Below are 14,494 nucleotides of genomic sequence, written 5' to 3' on the forward strand. Positions count from 1 at the left end.
AAGTAGACGTCGAGGGCTGGATGGTGCCTGCTGCTGCAGGGTGGTCACTCCTTGACCACAAGGGAGATTCTTCGGGCTTCCACGTTGAGATGGAGGGCGAAGGGTCCAGAATATCGTTTCAAATGTTTCTTCCAGGAAATCTGATGTGCATTGGCACTGCTCCCACTCTTATTCGAATCTGGTGGGCGTGATTACCTGCTAGGTCCCCTCCTATGGGTGGGACCCAGGAAGTGGGTGGATACACCCCCTTCCTTTGATCCAGGCCGCCCTGGCACGAGGGCTGGAGTGCCCCAGAACCGGTTTGGCCGGATTATGCAAGGGGCAGCCTTGTGCGCCCCAGGCAGTGTCTGGTTTCTTTCAAACCTCCCTGCTACAATACACTATCTCCTGTCTGGAGGGCGGTGACACCCTCCTGTGACAGGAAACCCTTTGTCCAGGACCCCCTTGACTGGGTTTCGGTCAGCTCCAGGGGTCCAGACATTTGTCTGTGGCAGAGGCATCCATTTTGTGGATCTTAAGGCCTTTGGAGAAATCAACCGCATTAAAGTGAAGTAACATGTCTTACCCCTCTAGAGGGGTGGAATGCCATCCCCGTCGCCAGAACTGGCGAGGGGATGGTATTCCAAAGCGTATGACACCTTACACGACATGTTTTGATAAAGCCAAACCAGAGTTGCTAAATAACCGCGAGGATTATAAGGCACTTAATAGTATATGGTATGGCATTATCCTGAAACAGCTTAGGGATTTGTTCCCGACGGCTGCAGACAGGCTCAGCTCATGCTAGAGCTCCATCTCACATAAAAACCATGCACCCAGCCTCCAGGATTGGTGAGGCCTGTCTATAGGAGTGGCTCACAGGTTTACATGTGTCCAGATATAGGTTTAGACATAGGTATACTATATCTAAGCAAGGGGTGTGTACACCACCTTACCCCAGCTGAGTGATCAGCCAGTTGTGTCAATTTAAGAACCAGCCAGGGGTGGCAAAAGATATGCTGCAGCCCCTGGTAGGCCTTAGTGGCTCCTGTGCCCTGTGCACCTATAGTGCATTCTACAGGGGCTGACAAGGAGTCCATTTCCAATTGGTATGTGCCTATAGCACATGTGTCATTTTACAGAGAGAGCAGATGGCCTGGGGCCCTGATTAGCAGGGAACCAGGTCAACTAAGTCAAAAAACCAGCTAAACACAGGCAAAAAATCTGGGGTAACCATAGTCAGGTAGCCACCTTCCTACATAACCCCCCCCAAACGAAAGGAGATAAGGCTATCCTTGGCCAGGTAAGCCTATATTGCCTGAGTGGCCATATAAGGAAGTACCTGCACTAGCATGGGTACCCCCTGTCTCATGGTCCACTAAGCAGTCCCTCACCCTTTGGGTATTAGAGGGTCTCCACCATAGGGAATCACTACCTTGGGTGTGTTTATGCAAAGTTAAAGGCTGGTTTGGATATGGAGTATTGAAGTGAGGCTCTACTAATTTAGGGCTTAGCTTCCTCCAATTATCTTCCACCATGTGTGCCTTTCTTTCTTTAACTGAGTTGCACTGTGCTCTCAGGGTCAACCTCTGGCTACCTAAAGCTGGAGGCTGGGTCCCTCTGTTTGGCTTGCTGGAGGGACAGTTCAGGTTTGGGCCCTTTGGGTCCCAGGTTTGGCTGTGCCCAACAGAATCCATCTGGGGGAGGTCCCTAACTGTTTTTAAGGGGGCTCCCTCAGGAGTTTTTAAAGTTTTCACCTTACTAGGGCTACTAGTTTTGGTGCACCTAATCTTTTGATGGGGGTGCTTTATTTGACAGGGGGCCCTCTGGGTCTCACTGTCCTTCTTGTCCTCTGCAGCCCTGGGCTGGCTAAGGCAAGGGAGAGAGGGGCAGGTTACCTGCTCCAGACTGGGTCCCACCTGAGAAGGGTCCACTGACATCAGAGGTTCTGTCAGGCTACGCCCAACCACCTCTGGGGCAGTTTCTTCATCAGGGGTAAGATCAGTTCCCTGAGGAGGCTGATCCTGTCCTAAAGTCTGGTGAGGGGGAGATTTCTCTTCCTCCTCCATGCTCTCAGTTTGTGTGGAGTTATCCATCATTTCAGGTTTCACAACACACGTGTCAGTTTGAGTTTGGGCTGTGGCCATCACAGCCCCACCAACCTTTTCAGGAGGAGACTCAGTTTGGGTTTCTGCTGTTATCATAACAGCTTTGCTATTCTGTTCAGGAAGAGCTTTTGCTAAAGATGGGGCAGGGAGTATCTCCGCCCTACCAACCTTTTCAGGAAGGACATCTTGAATTGGGGCTGTAGCCATTACAGCCCCACTAACCTTTCCATTGGAATTTACCATTCTAGAATGGATTTCCTGTTCAACCCCAGCCCAGGCTGAGATTTCTAAATCATTACCCAGTAGACAGTCTACAGGCAAGTTTGGGGACACTGCCACTCTCTTTGGGCCAGTGACACCTCCCCAGCTGAGACTTACTACTGCCATGGGATGATTTGTTTGGATGCCATCAATGTTTATTACCTGGTATGTGGCACCAGGTAAAAGTTGCTTAGAGGGGACTATGCCATCAGCCACCATGGTGATGCTAGCCCCTGTGTCTCTAAAAGCTTCAACTCTTAAACCATTGATGATGGGTTCTTGTCTATACTTGCTCAAAGTATTTGGGCAAGCAGAGAAGTTGGCAAACCCCATGCCAGCCTCATAAACAAGATCATTGGGTGATGGGGACCTGGATAGGCCAGGGTCCACCTGATTTCCAAAAGTAAACCCACCCAGATTCCTGGGTGTGCTTCCACTTCCTGGGGGATTACTGCTGACAGTAACAGGAGGTGTTGAAGCTGGCTTTGGAGGTATATTTTCTTTATTGTTATTCTTGGGACAACAGCTGTCTGTTTTGTAATGCCCCACCTGTTTACAGGGATAACAATAGGGTTTTTTCTCAGTTGAAGAAGTGTCTTGGGACCCACCCCCATCCTTGGAGTTTTGGGGCCCTGGGGAAGTCTTTTCTTTACTTTTATCCCCACCCTTATCTTGAGGCTTGGTAGACTCCTTCTTCTGGTTACTGTCCTGATTCTTAGGCCTAATCCTGGTTCTGACCCATTTGTCTGCCTTCTTTCCCAATTCTTGGGGAGAGGTCAGATCAGAGTCTACCAGGTGCTGGTGTAAGAGCTGGTTCTGACAATTACTTAGGATCTGCTCCCTCATAATCAAATTATACAATCCTGTAAAGTCATGTACTTTGCTGCCATGTAGCCAACCCTCCAGAGCCTTAGTAGCACAATCTACAAAATCAGTCCAGTCCTGAGTCTGTGTCTTCTGGGTGTCTCTGAACTTGAACCTGTACTGTTCAGTGGTTAAGCCAAACCCATCTATCAGAACACTCTTCAGGACTTTGTAATTGTTTGCATCCTCATGTCTGACAGTGAGGAGCTTGTCCCTCCCTTTCTCTGAAAAGGAGTACCATAAGATTGCTGCCCACTGTTCCTCAGGAACCTGCTGTACCATGCAGGCTCTCTCAAGAGCAGTCATCCATTTGTGGATGTCATCCCCTTCTTTGAAGGGGGGCACAATCTTTGTCAGGTTTCTACTATCATAGGACCTGGGTTTCTCTTTAGGAATATTGCTGCCACCAGTGGCATCTAAGCCACACAATTTTTTCTCTCTTGCCAAGGCAAGTTTAGCTTGGGCCATGCTAAGTTTAGCTTGAGCCAAGGCTACCTCCTCCCTCTCTATTTGGAGTTGGACAGCCCTCATTCTGGCCCTATGCTCAGCTTTCTGAGAAGCACTCATGCCTCTCTCTGATTCTCTGGAGGCACTAGAAATATGAGAGTCCCCTGAGGGAGATCTCACTCTTCTGTTGCCTGGGAGAATCACATGTTGGGTTCTGGGGAGGTGCTGGCCCTCTCCATTCCCCAGTAGGTCCAAGTTGGCCTGGCTAAGCCTACCAACTGGAACCTGGCTACCCTGATCCTGTACTCCTAAGTCCTCAACATCTGAGTCCTCATCCAAGTCATCATCATCCTCCTCTTCAAGGGGATCAACTGCAGGGGGGTTCCCTCCAGTTCCTGTATCTAGGGAAGCTGCTTTTGCCTTCTCTAAGTCATCCTGTTCTAGGATTTCTACCAGGATTAGGCAGGTGGGGCTTCTGCCCCTTTTTAACCCTCTTGCTTTGCACAAGGCAATCAAGTCTCTGCGGGTTAGTTTGTCATATCCAAAAGTTGCCTGGGTAGGGTCAACTGTCACAGGAGCAGACCCTGAGGCTTTTCCTGTGTCAGACATGGTTACTAGTGAGGTGTAAGTGGTGCACTTACCTACACTAAGTGTTTTCCTACTGTACCTTGCTAGTTAGTTGTAGTCAGGGTGTGCTAATCCCTTCAACCTACAACTACTAAGTTCAGTAGAACTTAATATGCTAAGCTTTTGATTTTATATGTACCTAGAGGTACTTGATGTGATCTTTCAATTTGATATAAAGATTGCAATGGTAAAACAACAGCAAGCTCAAATCCGCACCGCTGCTCACCAATGTGAGAAGTTGGCCTGGTAGGGGATGTTTCCAATTCTGGAACCACCTACTACCTGACCAAACAATCCCCTTATGGTGTCTGGTTGTAAGTCAACCTTATTAGACAAGCTATCCTAGGGGTAGCATGGACTAAGCAGCCTAAAGGCTTAACTTAAGAGGTCGTGTTAAGCGAGCTGTTTTACCACATACAATCCTGTAATACCAAATGAAAGGACACCACACAAGTATATATTATAAAAATATATGTGTTTATTACTAAAAACAGTCCCCAGTATTCCTTATGAATAAAGGGGCACAAGCGTTAAATCAAAAGCACTGTTTAAACATACAAAGTTGCACAATTATGGATGAGGGCAGGGGGCCACTCAAACCATATACTAAACAAGTGGTATAAGAGAGGCCACTCGAACAGTGGTTAGGCCTAGGGCCTAGGGAATCGCTGGGAGCAGTCAGGACAAGCAATGCTGAAGTCGGGAATGGCCCTCGGGATTCGGGAGATGTGCGGAAAGCGCACGCATGCACCAATGTTAACCAATGGTGCGTAAAAGTCAAATAGTTAAAGTTTAAGGACACTTCCGCTGAACCTAGAGGAACAAAACTTAACACACAGACCCTAGAGGTGTGCACCAGTGTGGGAACACCGGCGGAGCAAAGTTACCTCACCCACAGGAAGTGGGTGCACAGGGTCGAAGTGGCGTCGGGTTTTGACACGCAGGCTCTTGGTGCTTGAAGCTGAAAGGGCTGCAGGCAGGGTGAAGACGAAGTGTCCGGTGGAGTCCAAGGGTGGACTCAAGTTGTAGAGTACCTGAAAGCAGAGGGGACAGAGTCTGGGTCACTCAGCAGTGACCAGGGTGGAACCAGGACGGAACCAGGCAATGTCGGGCGCAATCAGGTGGTCGTCGAGGAGCTTCTCTCCGCTGTCACGTGGGCTCTGGGGCATCTGCGACGTCCAGGAGCAGGTCACGATCTGTCCCACGCAGGCTCTCACCGTCGGTGCAGTCGGCTTCAGGTTTGGAGCAAACAAGCCTTGGTAAGAGCAATCCACGCAGGATCGGAAGATTGCTTCTCACTCGGACCAGGAAGGTCAGAGTCGGGGCTCCTTTTCAGGGGAGCTGGTGTGGATCTGGAGCAACCAGATTCACGAGTCTTCTTCGGTAGTTCGTCGGCACAGGGACCACAAGCCAGCTGGCAAGTGACCAGGCCAACGCGTTGAGCCAAATCGTGCCAAAGGGCCCCACGCAGCACTCGTCGAGTGTGGAGGGCTGAACTTCGGCTCAGGAGTAGCTCAGGGTGGGGGCTTCTCAAACCCCGGTGCACAGCTTCGAGGGTCACTCGTGGGCTGCACGGTCAGCGTCTCATGGTCAATTCAAGATGGCGTGCCCCACGCTTCCGGTCGCCTCCACGGGTCTCAGCTTTGCATGGACTGTGGATCGGGCTGTTAGAAGCTGGGCAGGCTTGATCTCGTCGATCTCAGTCGCTCGAGTTCCGGCGGGAACTGCAACTAAGTAGACGTCGAGGGCTGGATGGTGCCTGCTGCTGCAGGGTGGTCACTCCTTGACCACAAGGGAGATTCTTCGGGCTTCCACGTTGAGATGGAGGGCGAAGGGTCCAGAATATCGTTTCAAATGTTTCTTCCAGGAAATCTGATGTGCATTGGCACTGCTCCCACTCTTATTCGAATCTGGTGGGCGTGATTACCTGCTAGGTCCCCTCCTATGGGTGGGACCCAGGAAGTGGGTGGATACACCCCCTTCCTTTGATCCAGGCCGCCCTGGCACGAGGGCTGGAGTGCCCCAGAACCGGTTTGGCCGGATTATGCAAGGGGCAGCCTTGTGCGCCCCAGGCAGTGTCTGGTTTCTTTCAAACCTCCCTGCTACAATACACTATCTCCTGTCTGGAGGGCGGTGACACCCTCCTGTGACAGGAAACCCTTTGTCCAGGACCCCCTTGACTGGGTTTCGGTCAGCTCCAGGGGTCCAGACATTTGTCTGTGGCAGAGGCATCCATTTTGTGGATCTTAAGGCCTTTGGAGAAATCAACCGCATTAAAGTGAAGTAACATGTCTTACCCCTCTAGAGGGGTGGAATGCCATCCCCGTCGCCAGAACTGGCGAGGGGATGGTATTCCAAAGCGTATGACACCTTACACGACATGTTTTGATAAAGCCAAACCAGAGTTGCTAAATAACCGCGAGGATTATAAGGCACTTAATAGTATATGGTATGGCATTATCCTGAAACAGCTTAGGGATTTGTTCCCGACGGCTGCAGACAGGCTCAGCTCATGCTAGAGCTCCATCTCACATAAAAACCATGCACCCAGCCTCCAGGATTGGTGAGGCCTGTCTATAGGAGTGGCTCACAGGTTTACATGTGTCCAGATATAGGTTTAGACATAGGTATACTATATCTAAGCAAGGGGTGTGTACACCACCTTACCCCAGCTGAGTGATCAGCCAGTTGTGTCAATTTAAGAACCAGCCAGGGGTGGCAAAAGATATGCTGCAGCCCCTGGTAGGCCTTAGTGGCTCCTGTGCCCTGTGCACCTATAGTGCATTCTACAGGGGCTGACAAGGAGTCCATTTCCAATTGGTATGTGCCTATAGCACATGTGTCATTTTACAGAGAGAGCAGATGGCCTGGGGCCCTGATTAGCAGGGAACCAGGTCAACTAAGTCAAAAAACCAGCTAAACACAGGCAAAAAATCTGGGGTAACCATAGTCAGGTAGCCACCTTCCTACACAAAGTGACTGTGATATCCATTCTGAGCTATTTGGAAAATTAGCAAATCTTGTCCCAAAAACTTTTTTTGACGATTTTTGCTAATTTTCGGTATCAACCCTCATGACTGTTTTCAGGTCCCTGTAGCCACCAGGACCCCATAATATATCTCAGATTATATAACAAGAGTGGCTAGGGCTCATTTCCAGCCTCCAGGTACATGTCTGACTCCTATTTGTGACATTTTGAGGTGTTTGGTGTCAAATTCATTTTTTTCCATTATAGCTCCTAGATATAAGAGTCACATCAGATTTCTAGTTCTGGACCCAAGAAGACCATAGTATACCTCAGATGACATACCAAGAGTGTCTAAGACCCATTTCTGGCCTCCAGGGGTGACTTTTTGAAGTTTTTGGGTTTAAGGGGGCAAAGTGACTTTTTCCACCCAGCCCAATGTTCTCAAAATCGGGTACGATATCAGGTGTTTCCCTTGGTTGGTAGCGGAAAAAAAACTTTATATAATATCAAAGTTATATATATCACATGAAAGCATCAGAGCTGACCTTTCTAACAAGTGTATTCATATCTTGCGCACTCAAACAGTGTCTCTGATATCCATTCTGAGCTATTTGGAAAATTAGCAAATCTTGTCAAAAACATTTTTGGGACGATTTTTGCTAATTTTCAGTATCAACCCACCTGACTGTTTTTGGGTCCCTGTGGCCACCAGGACCCTATATTATATCTCAGGTGATATAGCAAGAGTGTCTAGGGCTCATTTCCAGCCTCCAGGTACATGTCTGAGTCCTATTTCAGACATTTTGAGGTGTTTGGTGTCAAATTCATTTTTTCCATTATAGGCCCTAGATATCAGAGTCACATCACATTTCTAGTTCTGGACCCAAGAACACCATAGTATACCTCAGATGACATACCAAGAGTGTCTAAGACCCATTTCTGGCCTCCAGGGGTGACTTTTTGAAGTTTTTGGGTTTAAGGGGGCAAAGTCACTTTTTCCACCCGAGGTCGTGGAACTCGGAGCTGGGTAAAAGTTTAGCTTGAGTGCCCTCCCCATGGAGGTCAAAAATGTTATTGCATCAAAATCATTTAAAAACTATATAGGTGTAATTGTAGTGCCCTGAATGCTATATGGCTGCATTTGCACCGTTCTAGGTATTTACAAAATGAATTTCTAACACTTTTGAAGTCTCCATGAAGTGAAAAATGACTAAGTCCAAAAACTTCACTGGTGCATCAAAGTGGTCAAAAAAGGTCAACATTGGGTTAAAATTAACAAAACATAGTGCTGCAGTGGTCCAATAGCAGGCTAAAGACATAATGAATGACACAGAATGAACAGTTTTACTAAACACTTTGAAAATTCGATTTTCAATTTCAGGGGGACAAGGTCATGGAACTCCGAGCTGGGTAAAAGTTCAGCTTAAGGGCCCTCCCCATGGAGGTCAAAAATGTTATTACATCAAAATCTTTTAAAAACTATATAGGTGTAATTGCAGTGTCCTGAATGCTATGTAACTGCATTTGCACTGTCCTGTGTGCCTCCAAAGTGACTTTCTAACACTTTTGAAATCTCCATGAAGCAAAAAGTGACTAAGTCCAAAGACCATTTGGAGCATCAAAGTGTTCAAAAACGGTCAAAAATGCATAAAAATGAAAAAAAACAAGTGCTACAGTGGCCCAATAGCATGCTAAACACACAATGAATGACACAGAATGAATAGTTGTACACATTACTTTGAAAATGCAATTTTAAATTTCAGGGGGACAAGGTCACGAAAGTCATGGAACTCCGAGCGGGGTAAAAGTTCAACCTTTCCCCCCTTATGAAGGTCAAAATTTTAATACATCAAAATCATTTAAAAACTATATAGGTGTGATGGCAGTGTCTTGGATACATCCCACATGAATTTTAAACACATTAGGAGCATCTCTGATCAAAATAACCATAAAAATCCCAAAGCTGCATCAGTGCTTCAAAGTGCTCCAAAACGGTCAAAAATGGACGAAAATGAAAAATATTCTCCATATCTGAGTTTTTATAACATTCCTTAGATAATGTATATCTTGAATTAGTTTTAAATCCTTTTATTAAAAAGTTTCTTTTCTATGCTGCACTGGTGCAACGCCTCAAGTCTGAGAAGCTGCACCAGTGCAGCCGAAGCAGCACTGGTGCAGCCGAAGCAGCACTGGTGCAACAAGAGCTGACCTTTGACCAATCCGAGAAAAAAAAAGGTGTTTTTTTCGCTGGGCCCCTCCCCCAAACGAAAACACATTGACCTGAAGCCTAAGTGTATTCTGAGTGTTACAGAAAAGGGGGTTAAACCCATAAAGTCACGGGGACCTGGGCGCTATGCGGTACATATGAGGGAGGGTCCCCGTAAGGAAGGTGTATTGTCAGAAGCATACACAAATTACTAAGAACAATTAAACAAAATTTTTCACAAACTTATTGGAGTGGTAATAATGATTTAATACCAAACAAAGCGTTGTTTTCAAAATTAATAACAGTTGTATCAATTAATATTTTGCGAAAAAGCCCCGAAGGGGGGAAGGGAAGGAGAGAGTGCTCAAAAGGAGTGATAAGAATTAGAAGATTAACACAATATACAAGAATAACACAGCATTCCAGTTTTCTTGACAATGTAAGGATAATTCAAAATATCATGGCCAAACAATCAGACCAAAATTACACCATTACAATAAATCATATTCGCAAGGCACTTCTGATTGCTAGATTTGATCGGGGATGTGCCGGAATACAAACAGAGAAAAGTCGACGTTTCGACCCCTATCAACAGGCTCATTAAAGTCCTTTCACGGGGTCTTCATCAGGACGTCACACTGGGAAAGTGAGGGAGGGGGGCCAGTTCTGTGAAGAAGAATGTTTCACTTTAGTATATAGTAAGGACGGCAAATCATCCTAAAAACTATAACAACGAGTGGAATGATAATTAAAATAAATTACCATGGGGTACGGCCAAGACTGGCTCGGTACATGGATGAGACGCCACGCTAGGGAGTCGTGGTCTGTCGTCAGTGGCAAAGAACTACGCTACAGAGGAGATAAAAACAAAGGTGTCAGCGGACTGATATGTCCCAAGGGTTTATACAACAGAATATAAAACCATCTCTTGGAAAATAAGGCAGAGCCCTGAGAGGGTCCTAGGGCCTTACTGCCAAAATAACCTCATGAGAGGGTAGTTACGGTAAAATAGAGTAGTACCTCTGAGGTCAGAAGGAACGTCACGAGTAGGTGGGTAATTAAAGAAAATGCAGAGAATACTGCTGGAGTTCCCCTGGCGAGGAGCTGAAATAAATAAATAAATTGCATGTTTGGGAGTTTTCGCAAGCAAATTGGCTTCAGGGATTTTGATTGGGCGGTAAAAGATTACTCACAAGAGATTGTAGACAGAAACGTTTTATATGGAATCTTGTTCTTAAAAACGGGAGAAAGCGAGAGGGGAACTCTGCCACATCAATCGCATACGGCGATGAATCCAGTGACTTCTCACTTGGAACCCACGAATTCACACATTCGTTAGTCGCAAAACCTGGGGGTAACAAGGGAAGACAACTCAATGTGCTGATTTATAATGCCTGAAGTAGCAGATAACCCACAGTACGCGAATAGTTGCAAACCAGATAGCAATTACTCACGGAAAAATTGGAAGCTGTTCACGCTATCTATGCGGAAGCTCCGGCAGGCTCCATCGCGTCAGTGGCGTGGAGCGCGAAATTCAAAAGAGGTCAGAAGCGAGGTCGATTTTGCAAAGACTCGTCAATCCATATGATCTAGGGTAAATACATCCAAGAGTTACAAGGGGACCTGGACCCCACTAGCACAGCCCACCCTGTCTAAGTCGTACTTACAAAAGGCGGGGAAAGGTGCTGTCTTAGTCAGGCTGTTCGTCACACTCCGCAGCGGCTGCAATGCGGAGGAGGGGGGGAGGAGCCAAAGCATATGTCGATTCCCAAGGAAATAGAAGACATACTCTCTAGAGGGCGCGAAGCGCGACCAAATAAGATATGGGAGCCACAATTGGGAGAATTACATTAGGTACAAGGCAAATTGGAGCAAAGTTAAGAAAACCAAAGTTAAATTACCATATTTGGGAAAAATTGGCCGCAGTATTAAACTTTGGGTATATACAAAAAAACTTTTGCTTATTTGCAAACCAAGTCACAGATCGAAAAACAGTCGTTGGTGCATCTCCCACACAGGGGGATGTAACCAAACCGTAAGATTATTAAATACAAGACAATTGGCAAGTGATGTAAGTTGTGCTACACAGAATAACAAATCACAGAAGGATGGTGCATCTCTCTCGCAGGAGGATGTAAACCAATTGCATTTGCCCAAATTCAAAGTTAGTTATGGAACATTGACATACATTAAAGAACAATCCTCAAAAGACATTGTTTCCCACAAGGTTGTTGTGTCCAAACTCAGCAATGAACAAGGCCTCTTATCTCAGACTACAGAATAATATAAGGGGGCTACACTTCTAACCCAATGCTGCCAGTTGTGCAAGACTACTGTCCTGCTCATTCAACCCATTTTTTATGGAGTCCAGAAGTGACATCCATTTGGACTCACGTGTGTTAAGGATTGTTAAGAGGTTACCTCCTCGTCTCCCCAGAGTGATCTTTTCAATAACGAAACAACGCAAATCCGTGACCAAATGACCCGCGGTTTGCCAATGATCTACCAGCGGTGCACCTGCCACTTTGCATCTTAACCTACTGCAGTGGGAAGATATTCTTGACTTGATTTTCTGTTGCGTTTGCCCTACATATAGTTGTCTGCATGGGCACTGGATGATGTAGATAACTCCGGTGGAGTTACAGTTGGAATGGTGTTTCAGATGAAATGTACGTCCATTGTGGGCAAATGTTTTTATCTGCATAGTCGTCTCACATGCAGTGCACGTACCACACCTGTAATGACCAATTATAGGGGGCAAATTCCAGAGTGATGTAAGGGTTGGTTGACACAATGGTTCCAAGTATGAATGGACCACCATGTCCCTTATATTTTTTGCCCTTTTGAAAGAGTGGAGAGGCAGCTCTGTTTGGTTTATGACATCAGCAACAAGAGGCCAATTATGGTTGATAATCCTCTTTATATCATTACTGCGTGTGGAGAAAGTAGTGACGCAGATGACACGGTCGGTGCTGGCCCGTGCTGAGTTTTCTGGATTCAATAGGGATTCTCGGGGGTTGTACCACGCCCGTTTTCTGGCTCGTTTCACCAACCTGGTCGGGTACCCCCGTGATATGAGGCGTTCACTCAAAATTTCAGACTCTTTGAAATAATCAGCCCGTGTGGAACAATTCCTCCTGATGCGGAAGAATTGACCAACTGGGAGGTTGTCCTTGAGCCCCCGTGGGTGATGGCTCTGGTATTGTAATAAGGAGTTTCGCTCAGTTGGCTTCCTAAACAGAGTTGTCTGTAGATGGTCTATTTCAACATAGATCGAAATGTCTAAAAAGGGTATTGTGTCGTTACTAGATTCCATCGTGAACTGGATGTGAGGGTTTCTAGAATTGAGCCAGGAGTGGAACACTTTAAGTTGTTCAACATCACCTTCCCAGATGCAGAGGACGTCGTCGATGTATCGGACCCATAGGGGCAGATTGGCCTTGAATGGATTAGTGGATGGAAAAATATGCTGGTGTTCAAAATGATCCATATAAATTATAGCCAAATTGGGAGCGAAGGTGGCCCCCATCGCTACGCCCTGGGTCTGCAAATAAAAACATTCTTGAAAAATAAAGAAATTGTGCATCATTGCTATTTCCAGAAGTTCGATAATGAATTCAGTGGGGACCTGAACCGGGCCAGGTCGAGTATCCAAAGCCACTCTCATGACGTCCAAAGCATCTTGCTGGGGGATACTAGTATAGAGCGATATGATGTCGCATGTAACTAGAAGTGTGCGTTCTGGGTTAAAAGGGGTTCCATCAATCAGATTAATCACTTGGGTAGTGTCTCTTAGGTAGGCCTTGGTGTTAAGGGCTATGGGTTTTAGGAAAAAATCCACGTATTGGCACAGGGGCTCTAAAAGTGATCCACACCCGGACACGATCGGTCGTCCGGGAGGCTTACTAAGGTTCTTGTGTACCTTAGGTAAGGTATAAATTGTGGCGAGTCTTGGGAACTTTTGGTTCAGGAAATCGAATTCCTGTTTGCTCAAAAAACCAGTATCCAAACCATTCTGGGTAATTCTGAGGATAGTGCTGGCCAAATCGTGTGAAGGGTCACTAGGTAAAAGGCGGTAGCTAACACCATCAGACAGTTGTCTGTGGATTTCTGCCTTGTAATCTGGAAGATCTTGTACAACAATGGCTCCGCCTTTGTCCGCAGGCTTTATGATGATCTCCTTGTTGTTACATAGATCCACCAAAGCCTTCTTCTCAGTTTTTGGTAAATTGAGCCTTGAGAATTTTGGTTGTTTAAGAGATTGGTCTATAGCAGAGGTGACAATTTCCTCAAAAGCAAGGATCCGGCTGCTCATAGCATATGTAGGTGGAAAGAAGCTTGAGGGTACCCTAAGGCCAGTGACCGAACTCTGTGGTATAGTGGTTTGATTTCGAAAGAAATAGCGCAACCTTATCCTCCTGAAAAAACTGTACAGTTCTGTTTTCAACAGGAATTTATTGACATGAGCAGTGGGAACATAGGAGAGACCTCGGCCGAGGACTTTAAGTTCTTCCTCCTGAAGTTGGTGTTTGGAAATATTGATCACCGGACTATTGGAGGTTGGTAGAATAGGATCTTGTATTGCAGATGTATCTACCATCTGTATGTGTTCCTGCGGGTGGAGATCTCCCCGTGCACCTCTGGTCGAAAGGTTACCCGTTTCTGTTGTTTGCCCCGACCCCCTTTCCAGCCTGCCTGATTCTGTTGCTGTTGCTGTCCTCTTGATTGGCCTCTGGGCCAGTTGTTGCCCCGACCACGTGGAGGGCGCCATTGCCCCCGACCTTGATCTAAAAAATGGGGTGGAAATTGAGGAGGATATTGTTGGTAGGTTGTATCTTGAGGGGGATACGGTGGGTATGAATATGAAGTGCTGGGTCCTGCCTCCACCTCACTTCCAGAACTATACGAGGAGTCCGAAAAAGTGGTGTAATTCTGTCGTCCTCTGTACCCCCCGCGGCCGCGGTTGGTGAAACGGCCTTGATTGTCCTGTTTAAAGTAATCTGGTTGTAAGTATGGATAGACCAGTTTTTTATC

The 14,494-nt window shown here is 46.6% G+C and overlaps 1 protein-coding gene across 1 annotated transcript in view; it reads right to left on the minus strand.

Annotated features, from left to right (window-relative positions):
• LOC144805761 (uncharacterized) overlaps positions 1-14,231 on the minus strand; it is a 53,865-nt gene extending 39,634 nt beyond the window's left edge. The window contains exon 1 of the mRNA XM_078672250.1: positions 13,383-14,231. Coding sequence (XP_078528376.1) covers positions 13,383-14,231 — 849 coding nt within the window. The remainder of the gene's footprint in view (positions 1-13,382) is intronic.
• Positions 14,232-14,494: the final 263 nt, after the last annotated feature.

Source organism: Lissotriton helveticus (assembly GCF_964261635.1).
Source record: "Lissotriton helveticus chromosome 1_1 unlocalized genomic scaffold, aLisHel1.1 SUPER_1_unloc_23, whole genome shotgun sequence".
Taxonomy (NCBI): Eukaryota; Metazoa; Chordata; class Amphibia; order Caudata; family Salamandridae; genus Lissotriton; species Lissotriton helveticus.